Here is a 23,404-nt window from a genome sequence, read left to right on the forward strand (position 1 = left end):
GCCACCTTTCATCATAGAATCATTGAATGGTTTGGGCTGGAAGGGACTTTAAGATCATCTAGTTTCAGCCCCCCTGCCATGAGTGTTTACAATTCTGATTGATTTTTTATTACACTGAATGCCACAGAAGAGGAAGTCTATTCTCTGTAGCTTATGAATTCAAATGAAGGCAATAAAAACAGTTACTGTGAAAAGCCATTGTCCAAACAAGTAGGTTTTTGGAAAGTAAGATGAACATAGCATAGAAAAATAATTTTGTCCCCTGTGTTTGTTGGAGAGGTTTTGAACTAACACAATGTTTCCTAGAAATTGCGGAGAGAAACTCAGTGCTAGTCCTATCATTTGAAAATGGAGAAGTACGAAAAAAGTTGGCCTGAGAGGGGTTCTGGAAGAAAGGATAATCTTTGGGCCTTCTGAACCAATGAGAAAAAATCAACTGGGTTCAGTCTTCAGGGTTTCAGACAAAGGGGAGAAGGAAAAACCATCTTGGATAACTAGAGTTTGCTCAAACCTGTTCAGGAAACAATAATCATGATAGTACAACCTGCTCTTTTGGTAAATCATATCCATGTTTCTTCTGTGCTTCCAGCAAAAGATTAGACCTCCCCCCCACCTCCCCCATTCCCACTTCAGAATTTATTCTCAGGACTTGCTCTCCTTTTCAACATACGGTCCCAAGGAAGAATTATATGAATTATGTCTTATGTGGAAAAATATGTTTTAGTAATTCTGTGCTTAAAAAATATGCTACACTTTTACTATACCTTTGGGCATGAACACCTAGGAGAAGATGATCAATGATATCTAATAAATTTCCCCATCATGACCTTTAGCTGTACCACTAGAAGGTGGTACCTTTTTTTGAAGGTGTCAGAATCTTGTGCTATTGGATAGTTACTAGCTCTGCTCTTCTGTTTGTTTGTTTGTTTTTTTAAATTGAAAATTCCATAGCAAAAAGACTGATCCTAGAACATGAAGAAAACATATTCTGCAAAGGATGGAAATTTTTATCAAAGTTAAATTAAGCATAAATAAAATTATGTTATAAAAATGCTCTGTAAGTTGTGCATACAGATTGCTTCAATGCTGAGTGAAATGATTAAAGAAAATTTTTTTAAGGCCAGGTAATAGATAAATTTTCTGTCCATCACTTTTTAATTCAGACCATGTACTGTGTCTCCAGTATCTCTGAGTTTGTTACAGCAATCTTTATGCTATGTATTATTTTCAGCTAATGTTAGATCTATCATTCTGTTACTTTACACTTCTTATGGAAAGGAAAAAACCAGTATCTTTTATTTTTCAGGTTATCTTTTGTTACCTTGAGTGTTGCATAGCCTGCTGCATTTAATTTTAAAATAACCCGTGGCAGTGATAAGTTTGATCAGGAATAGTTCTACCAGGCCCTACTGCAGTCAGGCAGACGGCTCTGATAAGGATATATTAGGTAACTACTGGTTTAGACTATTGCAGTAAATGTACTATTATTTTATTTTTCTTCCAATAATCATATACACATACACTTGAAAGTTATCAGGGCTTCAACCTGTAAGTCTTTATTCCAAGGCAAAACTCTCTCAAGCCTTTCTGCTTTGCCTGCCTGTGGAGAGATGATAAAAAGCAGGGTATGGCTATTAGGCACATCCAGAAACATGTTCTGTTTTTTCATTCAGTAAGACAAAAGCATGAATTTTAAAATAATTTTTTCAGATATATTTTGAGAAGCTATACACCAACTAGTAAAGTTAGCAGCTGCATAATCTTTTAGCCTCTTGCGTAATTCAGTTCAAGGCAACTTCTTAATTTGAAAACTTTACTAAATTTTGCTGCTAAGGCTGAACTTTTGAGAGTTATTATTGGATTTTGTTTTGCTTTGAGGGAAGAGAAGTTTCATTTTTCATGTTAGAAATAGGAGGAGGAAGGAATGGCACCAAAAAAAAAAAAAGGAAACTTCAGCGTACTGAAAAACTGGCACTTGTAAGTCCTAGTTTTTGTTTGACTTAGGTGTTGTTCTATTTCTTAGTAACTGTGTACATATCTTGGTGGTCTCCAAAATCAACAGGAAAATAATTCTCAATAAGACTGTTTATGTCAAACTTCATATTGATTCTCTCATCCATAGTATTTAAAATTACTGCTTCCCACACTGATTTCAAGAGCAGTCTTTACCTGTCTGTATCCAGTTTATAATTACTATTCCACAGTGATATTTTTTTATTTTCTCTTCTGGTCACTATGGAGATTGACAGCAGAACTCACAAGATTAACTTAAATATTTAGCTTGGGGGTATGATATCAAAGTTAAGCTTACTAGCTTTTTGGCTGCTAAGTAATGAATGTGACCAGCTTGCACTGAGGTAGCTCCGATTATTATCAGTGTTCTGGTCACTTGTCTGTCCAGAATGGATCCCAGGAGTATTGTTTTCTATTGGAAGGTGCTTGTAAAAGGATTTAGCAAGCCTGTCTTTGTGAATAATTGGCTTGATAAGAGATGTTATGATACATTGTATGTTTAGGGAGCCAAAGGATCAGAGTCCTTAATAGCTGAGCTATTACAACAGTCAGCAGGAGTCATTATGATCTCTCTTGACAATGTGTAGATTGGGGGTCTTGAATTCAAAACCAATTAACAGAGTCAAATTGACTTCTTTGGAGAAACTATGTATTGCACTGCATGTTAGAGCCAAAGATATCTGTAAAGCCATCTGCTTATTGGTTGCTGTAATATTAAATAAAAGAATTAAAAATAATAAACATCACACCCCTCCTCCTTCCCCACCACCCCACCCCACCTATTTATTGCTGTGTTTTTTCCTCTTGCAGATGATATTTTAATGTGCTCTGTTTGTTTATGTCAAGGAAGCTAACATGAATGTTTGGTGAAGAAGGTGTTTTATTTGGCTATTTATGTAGTCTCTTGAGTAATTGAAAGACCACAGACTGTTCATTGATTCATATTTATGTACATGTTCAACTGCAGATGAAAAAGGATACAGTCAAGAGACATGGAGCTCTGAGAGGGCCATCCATTGCAGTTAAAGCATTTTACATGCTCACAGAAGGAAAAAATACTGCATTTGGAAAGCAATGTCTAAAATCCAAACTACTATGTTTGTGCTCTGTTTGTTTGGTTCCTATTGCTCATTGTAAACAACAAATGTTTTCTAGGCAAGCTGTAACTTTTTGCCCTACAGAGAATTCCAGTCACATTTTAAAAAGAATTGATGATTTCAGAATTGTGTCCAGTTGCAGAGCTTGTTTGGTTTTAAGCTTGCTAAGAATTCCCATGTTTTTTGGAAATTATCATTTAATGGAAGTTTCCACTTGTATTAAATAGAGGCTAGAGAAGTCAACATGTTAAGTTCTGCTGGGCATTTGAAATGGAATCTACAACTCCATTAAACCACTTGTCATTGAGAAAAGGGAGAGCAGGAAGCTGTGATGGAATGGAAATCCATGAAGCCAACAAACTGTGAGCCATGCAAAGCTGGTACTCTAAGTGCAACTTACAACATACTGGAGAGAAAATAATATGGTGATGTCAGGGACATTCTACAGTCAGTCTTTGGATAAAAATACAGTTTTACGGTTAAACACCAAATTTTGCATTATGAATCCTTTAATATAAAATAACTCGTTCAGGCTCAAAGTGTTTCTATTTTTTTTCTTTATTCTCCCAGTAAATTATTGACTCATTGACTCATTATTGACTTTTCCACCGTCTGTGGAAACAAGCTCGGTGGATATTTTCCAAAAGCTTAGTTATCAGATATGTCAGTGTTGTATCTTTCAAGAAGGATTTTTTCCCATTTCTCTTGGAGAAAACCTGTCTGGGCTTCCTCTACAACTCTTATGCAAACAAGGAAACTCTCTATTTCCTGTCTCTTCAGTATTCCCCTGGACACTGATTCTTGAGATTGAGCTGTGATGAAGTTAGATTGAAATCTTAGTTGGAATTAATCTTAGACGGAATTCATATGTTTTTAAAAAAGAGGAATAATATCCTGCAGCACCTGAAAACTGATGAAACATTTTATATACAAAAATCTTATATTAAAATTATTCAAATATAAACTGTTCTGATTAAGAAACATCAGAGTTTAATTGTGACAACTTTAATAGTTCTGTCCTGGTGTTGTTTCAGTTTTCTTTTGTTTCTGTTTTTGGTTTTTTTTTAAGGATACTTGAACTAAAGTTTAGTAAGGGACAGCTAAGCAAGCAGGCATGTTTGTGTGGGGAGTGTTTCTTGTTTTCCTGGAGGCTGACTTGGATAGAAAGCACAACTGCTGTAACTGGAGTAACTGGGCATTCTGTAGGGCGCACGTTATATGGATCAAAATAATGTCGTGCTGCTTTTTTTTTTTTATTTTATTTTTAATGATATTGGGATTTTCTTCTCTCCTTTTAATATAAAACTGTTTTTTAAAATTATGCTTCCTTGGAAGAAAAAAGTGGCAGAAGTCTCCTTTAAGAGATGGAGAAGTGTGGGGAGCTGCATTGTTTGCAGCTCTGGTTATCATCTCCTGGTCTGATGGAATGGCATCTGCAATAATGTGCATCAAGTAGGGACCAACAAGGCCTAATCACCATTTTGGTATGTGTGGCCTTAGGCAGTCTTGATTTCATTATCTCCATCTATTAAATAGGTGGATATGACATAGAAATGTACTTCTTTTTCTAGATTTGGCTTGCCTGAGGACTGAGATAATTCTGTGTTCATAACTAGACTTGGATGGTATGCAGTGAGCAATAGTGGGAGAAGGAGAGAGCAATACTGCACTCTGAGTTAAAAAACAAGCATGAATAAAAGTCTACATAGTGATCGCCCTTGTGCTAAGAACTAAGTTAGGAAAAGTTTTGAAGGAGGAGGGTGAAGATAATAAATGTGTGCAAGGAGTAAAGCTGTATAATCAGTCTTCATTCAAGCTATTTGGGCTTAGTAGCCCAAATCAACTTTTTGTCAGCTATTTATTTAATAATGGAGTTATTTTTACTGTTAAAAGTTATGCTTACTTTACCTCATAATACAAATCGCTAAACAAGTTCTTGCTGGGAGAATTACAGCCTTATAATATAACTAAAGGCATAATGGTCTACCTCCTCCGGTTTTGGAGCAGTTGAGGATGATACAGCTTTCATCTGCCCATCATTGCTCATACACTGGAGAACATCACCCGTGGTTCAGCCAGCAAGATAAAAAATTTTCATGATCCTTAATTTTGTAGTGTGAACTCAGCTCCTTCTCCTTTGTTTTTGTCTGTTGGTAAAATACATGACCCTTGATACATGGCTAAAGAGGGCTTACCCCTGGTGGCGTATCGGCTCATCCATGAGAGTGATAACCTCCTACTAGCAGATGGTGGTGATCAGCTACCGGTGTCTTGAGACATTCAAGCTATTGCAAAATATATGTGTCCAAATCTTCCTACAGAGAGCATAAACGAGTGTGTTGAGTCAGACATGAAGCTTATCTGGTGTTGCATCCTGTCTTTAGATATGAGTGAGTGCTTTGCTGTGAGTTGTGTTTTTCTCTCATGCACAGCACTGACTGCCTAGGGTAGAGAATAACAGCAGGAAGAACCTAGTGATGCTTCCACTGCCTCCAGTGGTTTGGGGCTTGAAGATTTCCTGAGCAAGGGGTTAGTTATATCTTTAATAGCTCTCAGTGGATTTTTTTTCTGTGAACTTGTCTAGTCCTTTTTCAAACCCACATAAATTTTTATATCCACAGCATCCGGTGGTAGGGAGATTCATTATTTAACTACATATTTTAAGAAAAAGCATCTTCTTTCTTTGTTTTGAGCTTGCTTCTTGCCATCCTTTCTGTACTACCTGTGATTTTATAGAGCTCTTGTGGCTCCCCAGTTACCTTTTCAGGCTGATAACTGCATGTGCATTTCTTTAAACAAGGTATTCTTTCTTACATTTACCTTTGTCTCACTTCCCTGCATCTTTGGTATCAAGGATGGTATCAAGGAGTAAGACAAAATCTGTACATAGTTTTTAAATTCAGGTTTCTCATGGCTTGATGGAATTGCATTAATGATATTTCTGTTTCTTTATCCTCAATTCCATACAATTACTAGTATTTATTTTGTTTCCTGGTGCTGCCTAAAAATGTACAGTAATAAAACAACCTAGTTATTATTTGTCTGGTTTAATGAAAAGGTCTCATTTGTGAGCGATAATAGTTAGTTCAGAACTCATCACACATACCGTAATATAAACACTACTAGTACTAATGGATGGTAAGATTATTAATTAAAGGATGTCACTCTGCCAGGAAGATAACAAGAGGATTCTGTCAAATGTTCCTAAATCTTTTTGTGACAGGAAAGTAGAACAAAATTCCAGAGAATTAAAAGTTGAAAAAAACATTAGATGAAATATATAGAAGCCTCATTGGTCCTTCTTAAAAGTTATTTGACTTAAGAAAAACTAGACAGACTTCAGCAAAAGGTCATTCAGGTTCCTTAGTGTTGTTTGAGAAGTTAATTAAGTAAAAAAGTCCAACAAAATGAGTCTGATTCTTTTTTTTTTTAATACAAAGAGTCTACTCTTTGAAATAGTTTTTTACATAGAGAGAAGCGTCATATGAGTACTGTTTTTTTATAGGAGTTATTTCTTTCTCTCTGGTTGAATGCAATATATCTGGAAAGTAAGGTGCAAAAACTATTACATAACTAACTGTTCAGGAAATAGTCACATGCAAATTGGCCTTAACTCCAAACTCTTTGGGAATGCTTCATTCCTGAGCTGTACAAACAGGAGATCACCTGGTGAAGTAGTTGTGCATTTCATTAGTTAATGAAGCATATTTCATTTGGCTGGTACTTTTCTCCCATTATTAGAATGTAGGTATTTTGGTTACAGATTTTCGCGTTTAAGATACTGCAAGTGGTTTAATTTAAACCCTTAAAAATGTATCTTTAGGGCTTTTAAGTGCTTTCATGGCTCTCATTTCTGCATTTTCTGAATTCCTTTCATATTTTAAAGGTAGAAGAGGGTTTAAGTAGCATGTTAAGCTTGTTTGCTCTATGAGACTGATGTGTTTGCTATCCATTCTCTCTAAGTAGTGAGAAGTGGCTGTGTAGTGAACTGGCTCTGTGGTAAACCAAATGCAAGTCAGTCCTTTAGACCAAATTTGGTCAAGATAAGTAGTGACATTTAACGTCACTGAACAAAATCCTGCTTGATTAGGGCTCTCAGTTCTGTTCTCCATGTCTGGAAGTGCATATCTGGTTCTCTAAACAAATGTTACTTACATCTGCTCGTGTGTGTGTGTTAGAACTCTCACCGCCCACACTCCAACCCTGTTATGTGCAGTACTGAAGTTCGTGTGACTGTGGTATTAGTTGTCTGATCAAAGGAATCTAATCAAGTGTTGTATTCCTGAGCTCTAAGAGCCTGAAAGAATTTCATAGAGAGAGTGTTTCATTTCCTTTAAAGCAGAATGGTAGTATTTTTTTCCCTTTTAAATGGGCTAAATATACACATTTTAATTTTTTCCCTCTCCTCCTCCTTCTGGTCTTACAACACATTTTACTTTGTTGCCTAAGTGCAGAAAACTCTGCCAGGAAGAAGGGTGAGCAATGCTTCTGTTTCCCATGACCCTCAACTCTAATGTTGTTCCAAGAGCTCACTACTTACAAATGCCTTGATAACTGCTTTCATTCCTTTCATCCCTCCCCCGCCATCCAGCACAGGCCAATGTGACTGATCCTCTTTTGAGCAGCTCTTTTCTCAGAATGGGGGAATCTACTTACAGTAAAAATCATGGCACATAAAGGCATTTGAAGATATATTGCAGAAATTTTTACAGCTGAAGATCTGCATGATAATTGCTGCACTGATTTATTCTTGGTTTTCCTAGAAGCAGCTTCTTAAAGCTCCCTGTTCATACCAGAAATAACCCTATTTTTATTTTTTCCCCTATTTGGGGAGGGATGGTAGTGGGAAAATTGCATCTCATTCTACACGTACACCACACTGAACTAGCAGAACTGATCTTGTCCAAATTGTCAGAACTGTGTCTCCTTATGTATGTGTTGCAGCATAGACTTTAATTATATTGTGAAATTTTAATATCATATATTGCTTTGTGTTTCTATAAATAGGCACATGCATTTTTTAAATTTCTCTGGGTACATTTTAGGATTAAGAACAGAGAAAAGTGTCTTTTAAAGTACTACTAAAAAATCATCTATGTACCAATACGTTACGTTGCATTGGAAATCTGGGAATTCCCATGTTTTTTCTGGCAACTCCCTAGTTACCAGACAGGAAATCACTCTCTGCTTTTTCAACCTCTGGCAACATCTGCTCTTGGTTTCTCTGTCCTCTTTTTTGTGGTGCTTCTCTGCCTGCTCACTGTCACTGGGATGTGCCAGGAGGAGTGAGAAATGAGGCAGCAAGCCTGATAAACCATCTTTCATTGAAAGAGTCTGGGGGGGGAAGATTGGGCTGTGGATCCAGCTCCCTGGAAAAGGCTGACGCTGTTCTGGGAAACAAACATCCATGGGGTGGGGGAAGAATGTGGAAGATCATGAAAGAGCATTTAAAATCCCCAGAAGGAGCAAGAGAAAGTATGTTGAGGGTCAAAGCAAGTTTGCAGTGAAGAAAGTTTAGGAACCTAGGCTTGATAATGGAGTGGTAGAAAAATATGCGAAGTTAAAAGTAAAATGATATAGAAGAAGATATGAATAGCTAACCAAAAAAAAAAAAAAGGAAGGTGTAGGGGGAAAAGTTAACATTCTAGCTTTTTCCAATACTTTAGGATTTCTGTATAATCTTACACTAAGGCTGTTGCTTCAAGTTGTTGGTAATTCAAATGACTATTGGAACAAACCTGTAATTAATTGTATGTAAAAAAGGGAGAGAATATGGCATGGGCACGGTGTTTGATGTTGGCCAAAGAGTTCTACACTACTGTGTGTTGTTGAATTGGATACCTTGGTGTGCTATTTACGTTAGCAATACAGGCATCTGAAAGAGATTGTACACTTACATCTGAGATTTTAGAGCAGTCTTGAGTTACATCATCCCGAGATTGCACAAGGCTCTTGCCACTATTAATGTTAATATGCTTTTGTAGTGTGAGAATTAGTGTGTGATGACTGCATGACCAAAAGTTTCATCATGTGGCTCAGCTATAAGATCTTGCATGCCACCATGACCCAGACTCCTCTGGTGTACATGGTAAGTTAGGGAGCAGCAAATTGCATCCCTCTGGAGAGTGTATGAACATATATTGAGAGGCAGTAGGCTTGTGGAAAGGGTGGCATAGAACCCTCAACTGAAGCAAGCAACTTGAATGTCAGATACATCCTTAAACAAGGAAGATGGAAAAGGAGTGATTATTTACTATATGTCATACCAGATACAGTTTTAGCTTCCTCTTGAGTGTGTTTCATATGCCTTACTGAGTGGTGAAAAAGTTAGGCTAAAGAGTTGAGATAGTCCTGATAGAGAACTATGGAATAGTTTTATCAGCAGACAGGGAAAATACTGAAAGAGTGCAGATGAGTTAGTGCTGATATTCAGTTATTTGAGAATGAGAAAAAAAACGGGGAAATATGCTTGTTTTCAGATATTTCTTTTTCTCCAAGACAGAAAAAATGCTGGAATATTCCAGTTTTAGAAATATTGGAATCCTTACATTGGATCTTGGCCAAAAAACTTACAGGATGAAAATAAGCATATCTGCAAAACTGTCATTGTATAGAAACCTTTTGGTGAACGTAATTTATAAAAATAAAATATACTAGAAATAGTACTAAGTTATACCCTACAACCAGTCTTTACAATTTCAGAAGTAAAATGAAACCAAATGCTTTCTAAAAATTTTAACAGTATTTGTGGAAAAATATTGTAAAAAAGCAAAATTTTCTGTTCTGTTTTTAACCATATGGTTAGTCACTTGTAAAGTGTAATTCTGTGAATATGGTTTGATGATTGGAAGGCTTAGGCTGTGGTAATTCCCTGCATAGTCAGTTTGTCTTCCAATCAAGTGCAGCAGTATTGTTAAACAGTGTTATAAACTAAAGTAATGAATTTTGTAGCAATGAGATAATCAGAAATAAAATACAAGAATGTGGGAGTATTGAAACAAAATAAAGTTACATCAATCAATATGGTAAAGAACTATGAAGTATATATTTGCCTTAACTTTAGAGAAGCATATTGACATATCAGTGTCATCCTCATTGATGGTTATACATTTTTAGTTGCATTTTCATTCTTTCATGTATTTATAATTATGCAAAGTCAAAACAAGTTAGTTCTTTTATACGCTTTACAGCTTTTGCATACTAAACTAAAATCCACTTCTTTCTGTTTTCCTGATTATATGAATAAGGTTATCTACAGATGAGTTAAGGAGAGGAATATTGAAGAGAGGGGTGGAATATTGCCAACATTGTCTTTTGTATGTATATTATTTGGTTCAACAGTTATGTTTCAGGGAAGTTTTAGTACGTTTTTATCAAGTAAGCATGCAAGTGGCATAAAAATCCCCTTTTCATTAAATGTCAGTGTTCTGTTCTTGGAATGTCTTCAAGACTGTGTTGGATTTAGTTCTTAACCATAGAGAAATACTAAGAATATCCAAAGTGCTGCACAAGTTTCTAACATGAGGAACTTGTGACTTAAAAATGTAGGTAAGAATAGCTATGAAGTTTATAGAACATACAGACTTTTCAATAGCTCTTGCATCATAGTGTTAAGAAAGTGGGGATTTTACTGCATTTGATCAAGGGGATTTCTCAGTGCTTACTAGAATGGGAAAGTAAATTGTGCATTTTTCTCATGGAAATATTCATGGCTAAGAGAACGACTCTGAAGAATTTCACACTGCTATAGTGCCTTATGTAACCCCACAGGAATGCAGCAATGCATGGGCTACATGTTGACATATTCTCCTGATGTCTTTTCCCTGGAGATTGTGCGAAGAAATTAGCTTCCCTGAAATTAAGAGCAAAACATAGAGCCTAGGGTGGAAAAGTAATGTGAGATTGTAGGGATAGGTAGTTGTTTATTTTAGTTGCTGATTTTTGTTCCATGAATAGCAAGTTGGCAAAGAATATATACACTGATGAAGCTGGCAAATAAAGGGAATAAAGAGTTCATTGAGAGCAACAATGAAAGACTGTGTCAATGCAGAGCAATGGCCCTAAAGCTTCAAAATGTTTGGCACTGGGCACTGGATTCTGTATTCCCCTGTGGTCTTTTTTTGTGGCTTCTTTAGAAGGTATTACAGCAAGTGGCCAGCATTCGCTCCATCAGCCCTTGCACATAGTCTCTACTCTATGCCAGCCTGCCCTGCATTTTACCAAATTAAATTATTCTGCAATTCTTTTGATAAAATGTGATTACTCATAACAGGGGAATTCTTTCTTTTTGTTTTGGGGTTTTTTTTTGTCATCCTTTATTTTCTTATGACAATCAGAAAAGTTAACTTAATCCACAAATTAATTCAACCAAGAAGTAAAGGTAACAAGTGTGTGTAAATGATTTCGTCAAGTAGACTTCTAACAATACAAGAAACATGGAAAATATTCCATGCAAAAGAAGGACTCTAGTATCGAAAGTCATGAAACCAAAAATGTCAGAAGCTGTATCAACTGATTATACAGATCTTTTGTTGGTGTTTAAAAGCCATGTTAACGGGCATTTTAAATTGCTCTCTAACTATAGGTGATCTGGATATGTGTTATGGTGGTGATGTTTTATTAAGTTGGGATTACCTGTTCTGGCAGCCAACCCCAGAATTCTTTTCATGTACAGTGGAAGGAATTAATTTCATTACTGACATGTGCCAACATTCCCATGCTCAGGGTTGTTACTGGGCTAATTTGTAAGACCTTTTGAGGTCCTCTTATTTGTGCTGACCTGCTACCATATATGTTATGAAATAGAAAGATTATCTGTATATGACAATTACCTAAATCCATTGATCTTCATTTATTTTTTGTTTTAAATTAGTAGTGAGTGATGAACAACAGAAAGACAAAAACTGTGAAGAAAATGCATTTTGGTGCTGTTTTCTGAATTAAGAAAAATGAAACTGGGATTTTTAATGAGAAAACCCTTAAACCAGAAAGAAATTTGAAGTATAGTAGTGATGTATGTTATCTTGTATGATCACTGCTTTTAACTGCTTAATCATTCATACTGCCTAAATGTAATTGTACTGCCAGCTGCTGTGTTTACTGTCTATGATGTGGAAAAAAGATGTCCCACTGTGACATGTTCTACTTACAATCGAATTGACTGTAGCAAACACAGAAGCTGTTGAAGTTCAGTGCTTCTCAGTGGGGTGTTCTTGTTTCTCCAGCTTATTTCTGGCTGTTGATATAGCTCGCATCCTTGAAGCTCGTTCTCTCATAAAATAACAAAGCCAAGGAAGTTCCCTGTTCATCTTCACTATAAAGAAACATGTCATGAACTATTTGAGGAGTCATGTATCGCCCAAGTATTTTTCTGAATAAATAGTGTTTTACAGATTTGTATTTATAATACTGAAAGCCCTTTTTTCACTTATATGAATTTTTAAATGCTTCCTTCTGTCATTAGTGTGGTAAGAATGCTGCAAATCATGCTCATAGCTGCTGTGTCACAGTAATAATGTCTCTGATATAGAACTACTTTTTTCAAGTGTTTAGATAACTTAGCCAGAGAAATTTTTATGGCATGAGAGTTGCTTATGAAATAAATCAAGAAAATAAATTTATTTGTAAACAATTAAAAAAACCCCCACACTGATAACTCATTTTCAGGTACTGAGGCATAGAAGTCAGTGAACTAAATAAATTATTTTCTGCATAGCAGCATGCTGTTTTATCAAGTACTCTGAAATATCATTCAGTTTCTGCTGTGTTTTATTCATGTGTTATGGTGCCTTAATGCTCAGTTTTGTTGAGTAGCTTGGGTTTTAATAAACTTAAATGTCAATGCATTACCAAATGCAATAGCTCATCAAGCATGGCACCACAATGTGTCTAATCATATCTAGTAGTGGAATCATACTCCTCAGAGGTTTGGAACACCAAAGATGACCATACGTGGTCTTCTTTCCAAGTCTTCAACTGCCCTGAAATTCAGCTGACTGAAGAATTGTCTGTAATATCCTGTCAGCTCAACCATCACCTCTTTGTTTCTGCTGTCTTTGAAGCCATGTGATAATAACTAGCTTTATGTCAGATCGACAGATATGTTGCTGTTACTATATTAACCAGAGCATCTGTTGTTTGAAGTCCCATTTAGTGCATTCCAGCTGGCGCTCAGAAGTTCACTTAGGCATGTTTAATTTTCTCGCTAGGTTTCAACTGCTGTTTTTCTTTATTAACCCAGGGAATGATACCAAGCTTTTCCGCGATGATTGACATCAGTCGGGAAGAATGTTAGTTATTGGAACTGCATTTGCTAATGAAGTCATCTTTGTAAGCAAACAAGTGGAAAGACTTTGATGTATTTGCTGGGGACAGTTTCTTTCAGGCTGCTGCTAGGGAGGGGATATGGGTCCTTAGCAAGTGCATAAAATTTCTTCTTTTGTAGATTGATTGATCACTATCCAAAGCTTAGGCTTTCTTCTGTTCTTCCAGACACTAGACTGGCAAAACCACACACATGGCATCCTCCCCAGCCCAATAAAAAATTGATTGCGCTTCCCAACTTGTAGAAATCTTGTCAAAGGACTTGATTCTTGTTGTGATATGCTGTGCCAAAACATACACTCGTTTTTCCATCTTTCAGGTAACAGCATCCATCGTTTCATCACATTGTTGAAATGCGTTGTTCTCTCCTCCTCCTCCTCAAGGCTCTATATAAGAAATTATTTTATTATGTTTTTAATGAATCTAGGACAAGAAAGTTGAACAGTTCTAGTAATACAAAGGGTCTGGATCATAGTTTTATCGCCCTATATCCATCTGTAAGGTCCTATCTGATGCTTAAAATAAGACAATATGTTACAGTTCAAATTACATGCTAATTTTTGGCAATTTCAAACAAAGGAAATCGTAAAAAACCCTGACTTCTAGAGTGATTCAGAGGGTTTTTTCCATTTTTTTTATTGAATAAATATGTTAAGCAGATTGATCAAAAGTATAAAACTTTAGGAAGAAGTACAATACAGTAGTGCATTTCCTGATTCCTTGGTAGCTTTCCTGAATGGGTGATGACTTTGATTTGATTCTTTCATTAGCACTATGATACTGATGGTTGATATTATATGTATCCATATTTAATACTGGTGTTATATTACTTTGTTGTTGTTAACTGCAATTACCCTTTTATGGTTTCCCGCCACACTGTAGTATGATGCTTTAGTACTTTCTCTGTCAGAGTTGTCTTGCTGCAGCCCTTAATAAAACAGGCAACTCTGTCTCATTTATCTCCTTCCACTGACCGTAAGTAGTGTGTAGATGGCTACTCTTGAGTATATGCCTCACTGCAAAACTGAACTGAATCCTTCTTTGGAATCAGGAAAAACAGTGAACAAAAGGTAGAAGTGACTACTCTCAGAAAACACATGCTAACAATTGCTGGTTAGCAGTTCACCCCTCTGGCAAATAAGTGATATCAGAGTGCATTTTCGTTCCTTTGCTAGTACTCAGAGATATTACATTATTTGAGTACCTGCAGAAGAGCAGGATCAACAATGTTTATGGTATCTTTGAGACTTTTGAGCAACCGTCCTTCCCTGTATGATAGAGTTGTACTGCTAGTCAATAACGCTTGTGACGTTTTTATAGTAACTTAGAAGATCAGTTGTCTCTGCTTGAAAGAAAATTTCTGTCATAGGCTAAGTGAAATATCCTAGTTCACATGGATTCAATGGAAAGAGGGACATGACTTCACAATGGTCATGCTGAGTAAGAGTAACACTTATAGTGTCACATAACTTGCAGATGCTAAAAAGGTGATTTGTTTGGAGTGATGATTTACCTTTCAAAGTCTGGAGGCAGCAGCAGCATGTATTCACAGGGCTCTTGGTGACATTAAGACTTTGGGCTATACAGTGATAAGTGACATCTTGTGGAGCTGGGTGAAGTCTCTGCTCCATTTCCTTGATTTTTTCCATCATTTGTCTCTTCTTGATTGGAGACAACGTTGCTCTTAAATCTGTTTTAATTCAGTTTTGAATCTTCATATCTTTTAAAGAAGATCTGCTTATTGCACAACTGGTCCTTCCTGTGACTAGGTGACTTTTGTAATCATTTAAAGTGATAATGTTCCTAAGAAAGAAAGTGATAAATATAACCAATTACACCTCTTGGTCCAGTGTTGGTGGTTCAACTGCAGTGTTGAACTTTGAGGTCTTGCACAGTAATTCTTATTCTAGTCTCTAGGAATGAAATTTTTTGTATAATACTATTTTTTAGGCTCTCAGGTTAAATTAACTTTTTACAGTACGTGTAAATTAGTGTCACAGGAAACATCTGATCTTGGAACTTCATTTTATTCTTTGCTACATTGAACAGTTTTAATCTCATTACAGTATCTTATAATCCTTTCAAGTTATTAGAATAGGTCTCAAATAGAGGGAGACATCTCCAAATCGTATCATTCTGAATGATTTTATCAAGTTATCTAATGAACTCTGTAATTATTTATTACATTCTTCATACCCACAATTTCTGAGGTAGGTTAAATATGCCTCCTTCAGGCTCAAAATATATGAGCACTGTCTGATTTGCTGGCACACTGAAAGGAAGATTGACATCATGAATCACTAAACCAGGATATAAAATGGAGACTCCACCTTGGATATTTTAATAATTTGTTTTCCTTTCCCTTGACATTTGTTCCACTGAACCCTGCACATGTGGAAGAGTGATAGGGGAGAGTCCATGCCTCCTTCATTTCCTTTCACGTTCACAGAGATGCTGTTTATCGTGGGCAGTCCATGAGATTGTCCAGAGGAAATAAATCTGCATTCCTATTAGTGATAGTTAATTTTTACATTTCAGTGCACTTGCAATACAGAATCTTTTTAATTGAGTCACCTTAAGACCATGTAATTCCTTTTGGCATCAGTTGGTATGCAGCAATTTTGTACAAGGGTTTAGGACTCATTGTAGTAATCTGGTGAAATAGCCAACAATAAAACTGTTTCTTCCCTTTAAATTTAAAACTTCTTACTCTGAACAAATTCAAGTTTAGAGCTTTCTAGCAGCTATAGAACAATTATTTACTTAGTTATCAAAGATACTGTATTTGCATAAAATAATGCAGTGCTTCAGCTTATAAAGATTATTTTGTTTTCATCTCTACAAGAGTAGGAAACACTGTGTTTAGCATCTAATCTTTTAATACATTTAATAATATAACCTTCAGTACAGCATAGTAGGAAATATTCAGTAAGGATGAAGTAAGGATGTGTTCTTTTCTGTTTTCCACGCAATTTATCAAAAAGATACAAAATTTGTTTACCAGTTCTTTACACCCCAGTAATTTACTAGATAAACGTATTGAATTCCTTACTAATACAATAAAAAAATGTGTTCATGTCTGTATTGTCTGAAGACTAATGATTCTCTTGTTGGACTAATATACTCTATAACTGCATGTAAAAACACAAAAGGAACAGGGCACTGAATAAATACAGGGTTACGGCAAAATCCTGGTAGGGATTCTGTTACTTGATAGTGGTTGCCTTTAAAAAAGAAATCAGTTGGCTTACTGTGTGGATTTGTATTTGGAGGTGATTGAAAGGTTTTTCAACCCTTATTTCATTTAGGATATTGGAATGGTTCTTACTGTTGGAGATTGTTCATATTTAAATGATGTTTTGTGGTTGTATGTGTGTGGTTGTGTTTACTAGGTTTTATTCATGCCTGGAAATAGGTTACCCCTCTAATTTTGTGTCCAACATTGAGTAAATGAATATTTATGACTTTACAATAACAGAGGGTTAAAGAAATCACAGAATCACAAAATAACTGAGCTTGGAAGGGATTTATGGAGGTCATCTGGTCCAACCCCCCTGCTCAAGCAGGGCTAGTTGGCCAGGACCATGTCCAGGTGGCTTTTGAACATCCCCAAGAATGGAGACATATATGTAATGCTTTTGAAACAGAATTTACAAACTGGCTTTTGTTCATAACTTATCCTTACCATAAATTTTACTTATATTTAGCAGATATCAAAATCTTAATTGTCAATTTTCCTAACATCAAAATAGATACCACAGATACATCCTCTAGGACATAGAAAGTTTTTACTGGTTTTCTGAGTTCATCTGGACTGGTGGTGTTTTTAGTCTTGACGAAGTTCTTTCATTATCACATTCATCTCTACATTTGCTATTAGCATAGCTGAAAAAAAAAAAGAAAAAAAAGGACAGAATAGATTTATGTGGTTACATTGATATTCTTTATTTAGGTTTGTTGTGTACAATTATAATGAAATTTTATGCTATAAAGTTTGGATTGCTTTGTGTAATTCAGCAAAAATAGTGCTCATAATCCATGGACAGCCTAGTTGATTGTCAAGCACTTGTGGTTTATTTTTTCTCTTCAATTTCATTTTACAAAGCTTTTACACTAAACATTGTACGGTGTTGTGTGTCAGAATAATTAGAATGTAATTATTCTGATAATGTTAATGAAAAAACTGTCATAAGCTTTATTTTAATCTGCAAACTAATCTTGCAGTATTTTAAACAGTGTTCTACTTATATATGCAATTTATCACTGCATATTGATTTCTTATACCAATTTTTTATTTTTCAAGAAGTACTGTTATTCTTCAGTTGCCAACATAATACCTGTTTAAATGCTTGAAATCTGGCATCAGCATGTTTCACAGGTGTCTGGGATATGTCAGGTACTTTGATTTTGAAGTGGTGATGGTTACTGTCCAAAAAAGATACTAGATTGAAGCCTGGTAAACAGAAAAAGTACTTAATGAAGAAATGCATGAAACCTTGCTCCAGTGAAATTGTAGTGGAGTAATTCTGATTTTCTGTTTTTCTTTTTTTTCTTGAATTCTAGATTTATCCATAGCAGTGCAAAAATTTTCACAGTCTTTACAAGATTTTCAGTTTGAGTGTATTGGAGATGCTGAAACGGATGATGAAATTAATATTGGTAAGTACACTCTCTGCTCTGCTTGCAGTAACATTTTTATACTGCTTTTCTTTATATCTAGTATGTTATCAGAAATATAGTGGGGCAGTTCACAGTTGCTTTTTAATGGTGCATGTCACAAAAATAGAAAAATTTCAATAAGTAGAAATCATGCAATTCTTTAAAAATACATGTCAAAAACGAGGAGTTCATTGTAGTGGAAAATATTTAGCAGTATTTTGTCAGCTGAGTCAACTGTGAATCCTCTAAATTCTGGTGCTATTTTTATGTTTCAGACCGTTTTCAATGGCTTACTAAAAGGTACACAAAATTCCTATGATGTAACATAAGTCTGCAAAAAAAGCACCTAAGTGCCTAGTAAGACAGAGGAAGTATTTAAGGGTCCAAAAGAGGAATATGTTCTTTACAACTTGTGCATTCTTAAGTATATAGTTGTCTGAACTTTTGCCAATAAAATTTACTAGCTGCTTAATGTTCTGCCTCTGTGCACACCCAAAAATTCTGTACTTGCAGAACTGAAGAGCATAACTTATTTTCAGCATAAGCCTCTTTAATGTCATCAAAATATTCTTCCCTCAACAGTCTAATCCTAGAAACGTTTCCAGGATTCAGAAATACCGTCAGTCTTTACTGCAAGGCATTGCTGTGGTTGTAGTGATGCTTTTGGGCAGTAGCACAGCAGCTGGAGTGCTCTAAGTCCCATTGGTAAAAAATTTGGATTATAATCCATCTTCAGAATGGCTAAATTCAGTGTCATGAGTCTTACATACCACATGGCCCCCATGTGTCTGCCAAAACATCTGAGAGGAAGTAACATGGTTCTTAAAGAGTAGTGGCTTCTAAAAATAACTTATTTGGCAGTACAAGAGGGAACGTAGAGCTTGTTAGCAATTTTAAAAAAAGTTCTATGTAATGCAGAGAGGAAACTCGGATTTAACCTTTTTCAGGTTGTATTGGGTCTGGCTGAGCTGGAGTTCATTTCCCCATATAGCCCTCACAGTGCTGTGCTTTACATTGGTAGCTAGAAGGGTGTTGATAACACACCAGTGTTTTGGCTACTGCTGAGCACAGCATCTGTGCTGTAACATTCCTTCCTTAGTTGAGGGCAAGGTCCTGGGAGGGGACACGTGTAGGCCAGCTGACCCAAACTAACCAAAGGGAAATTCCATACCATATGACATCAGCTCAGATACAAAAGCTAAGGCAAGGAGCAGGAGGGCAGGCATTCACTCTCTCCAATGGCTGCCTGCTGAGGAACCGTCACACGTGCTGAAGCCCTGCTTCTTGGGAGTGGCTGACCATTGCTGCTGATGGGAAGCAGAGAATAAACCTTGTTATCTTTCGCTTTGCTTTTGCATGCACAAGCTTTCCCCTAGCTTCAGCTTTAATAAACTGCCTTATCCATACCCACGAGTTGTTTTCCATCTTACTCTCTCCCCTGTCCGGCTGAGAAGAGGAGCAATAGAGTGGCTGGGTGGCCACCTGATGTCTAGCCAAGGTCAACTGACCACACTGAGTATATGTCTTCTTATAATCTAATTTCAAGTCTTCTTTCTCATCAATTTTTCCTTTTCCTAACTGAGCTATTGGACACAAAGTCTGGTTGTTTTCACCTGCAAGGTTTGTCTCATCCTCACCCTACGACATTGCCATAGTCAGAAAACTGTCATCACAGATGACTAGTATTTGGTCACTGTCTCACTGTTGCCCACTAGCTTTTGGCAAGGCAGAGGGAGGGGAGGTTTAATTTTACTGACATGTAAAACTAGGGTAGTGAAATCACTGAACTGCTGCTACTCAGGTATAAAACTGCATACATTCTTGAAGAGTATCAAGCTTGGAAAGAGGCAAAGAAATGGTGTATGTACTCTTTGGCATTCTACATATTATTTCTTGTCTGTTAAAGTTATGTTGTACATATTTTTAAACTAAATCTACAGTATCTCAGTTATATGTCATAGATTTAGTCAATAACTTGTTTAAAGAAATAGAGTTTTACATTTAAAATGAGGTGACTGAGGACAACGACAACGTTCATTTTACTTGTAACCTGAATGTAGCAAAGAAAAGATATTTTATTGTTTGGACATTAAACAGACATTTAAAACTATTTAGGAAAAAAACAGAGTTCATGAAGTTTGACAGCTGATTTATTTCACTTAAAGCTTCAAAGAAGGGATTTCTAGCTTCTAAAGCACCACTGTCCTGATGGATTGTCATGTACATCAAAGAAGTTTGTAAGAGTAAAAGGTAAACTGACAGAAATCAAATTCAAGTCTAACAGAGCTTTAATGATACTGTGTGCTTTTATAGGGTAAGACTCAATTTTTGATCTCCCTAGAGCAGTAACCTAGAATTTATCCGTATCTTTAACATGCCCCACCAAGCTAGATGTTTGCTTATCATCAAAGACAGCTTTGTATAGGTGAATCCTTCTCTGTACCTCCTTCTGCCTTCACCTCCTTTTTTTAAGAATGTCTAAAACTGAGCAGGCCACTGGGAAGTTCTACTTCAGTGTGCAGTGATACTCTGACTCGATAAGTTTTGTAATAAAACACCATATACGTAGGGGCTTAATATAGAGACTACATTTGTATTTCAAGCTTGGCATTTAAAATACACCCTAATCCACCTTACCATTGGAAATTCACCCACTGAATAAGACTTTTGTCAAGATGTGATTATTTAAAGAAAAGTTTCATCTTTTTTCAGAATTAAATATGAGTGATTTAAGTGGTTTTTTCCTTTTTTTTTCTTACCAGTAATATTTGAAACTGAGTTGATAGCTCCATTAACTTGTTTTGAGGCAATACTAGAGTTGGAGGTCTCTGTTTAGTAACTGAGCACAACATAAGTTTTTTACTTTTTTTTCCCCAACCTGAGATCTAATAACAGCAGTTTTATTTGCATTTCCTGTAACTTGTGCCTTTTTAGTTGTTCTCTTAATACAACTCATCTATTCCAATAAGCCCTTTACACAGAATACATGAGAAGTAGTTTTAGTTAAGCTCTATGACACACTCCATGTAAACAAAATTATGGTGGTGTTCTTAATATTTATTTTAATCCATCTGTTATTGAATCCAGTGATCTATTTTTTTGTTTTAATTTCTATATTTTAATTCCAATTTTGATGATTTCTTACTTTTTATTTACAAAGGTTTAATTCTTCCATAGAAGTATTCTTCTTTGACAAAAAAATCTGTGTGGCTGTATAATGCATTTTAGGTAGTCTTTCCATGTTGTTGCAAGTTACCCAGTTTTATCTACATAGCCACTTTCAGATATACCATGCCCAGTTTAGCATCATTTTATGCATGAGTTGGAAGCAATTCCTCTGACTTTCTTGGGTAAGCAGGCTGGCTTGTTCTTGATTTTTTTTTTCTTTTTTCTTTTTTTTTTTTTAACTGTGAACATCAAAGGATTTATGCTATAAAAAGCTTTTTCAGTTTTTTGCCAGCACATTTGGTTTGAGAAACAGTGCTTGCCAGCTTTACTAGCTTTTCCTCATTAAAAAGTAAACCAGCTAGCAACAATTGCTAGTGTTGTTTCTTTCTCTCTCTGTTTTGAAATGCATGTGAAGCATGTGATCTGCAGAAATGCGTAGGCCATACTGTTTGATAGCAGATCATGGTTATTAACTCCAGTTGCATGTGATTTAACCAAACTATAATTGTTTTTTGTGCACTTGAAAAGTTTTGCAGAAGTAGCAGCTTCAAAGCAAAAATAACATGACGAATGACAGCGAATGATTAATACTAAAAAGGCATAGTAATGAAGGTTGGATATAACTTACCCTTACTCTGAGAAGAGGGTGTTGCTTCCCTCACCTAACAGTTGTGCTTTCCTCAGACTGAAATACCAAGACGATAACACTTTGCCATTTGCTCTTTTTAGACACATCACCCTGTGCACAGTTACTCTCAGCCCTCTTTGCAAATAATATGTTGCACAAAACTTCAGATTGACAGTGAATGTAAAGGAGATCAGTCATTTCTCATGCCCAGTGAGAGTTCTGTGTAAAATAGATGCACGATTTTTTCATGTTTCAAACCTTATAGGTAACTTGGAATGTAACACAGATGAGACGGATGCAAAAACTATGTTTTAAATGATCATGTATTTTTAATTTTCATTTTCTTCAGTATACACTGTGCAGGAATAAATTTTGCAAGGAGAAGGCTTGCCCAGCTCCTCTTAGTATTATCCAACTTGTGTCACCTGGATCGTTCCCCAGGAAACTCCCTGTTTTGATCCTCTTTCATTCTGTTTGTGTTATCTGGATTGTGGCTGCTAGAGATGAAAACAATAAATATTATTAACTCAGTGGAATTCTGGCTTGTGCCTTTAACAAGTTTGTTTCTATTTTGTATTATAGCTAATTATATATCAGTGAGATCTAATATTAACGTTATAAGACCATGCTCAGAATCAAAAGCAGACAAAGCAAACACATACATTCTGATATTCTGGCATTTTATCTTAGTATCTGGTTTTTATTAGCATGTACTGTTTAGAAAAAAGGACTGAAAGGCATGTGTAATTCACTCTGTCACTGCTGGTTTTGAATTTTTTTTTTTCCTGAAGAGAATATATTATGACAGATGTTTCAGGTAGCATCAGATGCTTAATTTAAGAATGTAATAGTATTATGACGATCTATGAAATCATTGTTAATTGAGCCACAAAGGATAGGTCAAAAGTTCTAAAACATGTTATCTTTTCTTGTGGCAACTGAATTCTTCTCTTGCTGCTAGCAACTGTGGCTCATGTGATCTTTGCTGACTCACACCTCAGGTTGTTCATGGGATTGTTAAATTGCTAGCAGCTAACCATCTACAGAACTGCTAGCTCATACTCAGCAATTATGTTGTGTACAGCAGTTAGTTCAAATCAACTAAAATGTACCGGAGAGAACTCAAAGACAAACAAATGCAAAATGTAAATAGTAGTTGTTTGTTAGAATCCAGTGCTGTGTTTTTAAGGCTCTCTTGTTTGAGTTGAGCAATGATGCCAGAAGCTCAGTCTTCTTGTTTTCCTGTAGTGAGCATCCACATGCACAATGCTTTTCAGTCAGCATTTACTTTGCCTTCTTGGAGAGCCTGTTAGAGGACAAGCATCCTGTAATTCAAAGTAGCAAAGAGATCTGTCCTGCTGTCCTGGGAAATATGTGTATAAAACTACACAAAAAAAGAGAAAAAAAATTCAGTTTCGTTTCCCCCATCTTTTTAACAATGTGAAAATTTAATTGACATTGAGGTCCCAAATTCCGTTTTTAATGGTACAAACTTGTACATACAATGCTCTATTTA

The 23,404-nt window shown here is 35.9% G+C and overlaps 1 protein-coding gene across 1 annotated transcript in view; it reads left to right on the forward strand.

Moving 5' to 3' along the window:
* The window catches only part of ARHGAP42 (Rho GTPase activating protein 42), a 150,551-nt gene that overhangs the window by 17,027 nt on the left and 110,120 nt on the right, over nucleotides 1-23,404 (forward strand). Inside the window, exon 2 of the mRNA XM_027739048.2 lies at nucleotides 17,997-18,092. Coding sequence (XP_027594849.1) covers nucleotides 17,997-18,092 — 96 coding nt within the window. The remainder of the gene's footprint in view (nucleotides 1-17,996; nucleotides 18,093-23,404) is intronic.

The sequence above is a fragment of the Pipra filicauda genome, unplaced genomic scaffold, assembly GCF_003945595.2.
Source record: "Pipra filicauda isolate LSUMZ 115617 unplaced genomic scaffold, ASM394559v2 scaffold117_size3949168_pilon, whole genome shotgun sequence".
Taxonomy (NCBI): Eukaryota; Metazoa; Chordata; class Aves; order Passeriformes; family Pipridae; genus Pipra; species Pipra filicauda.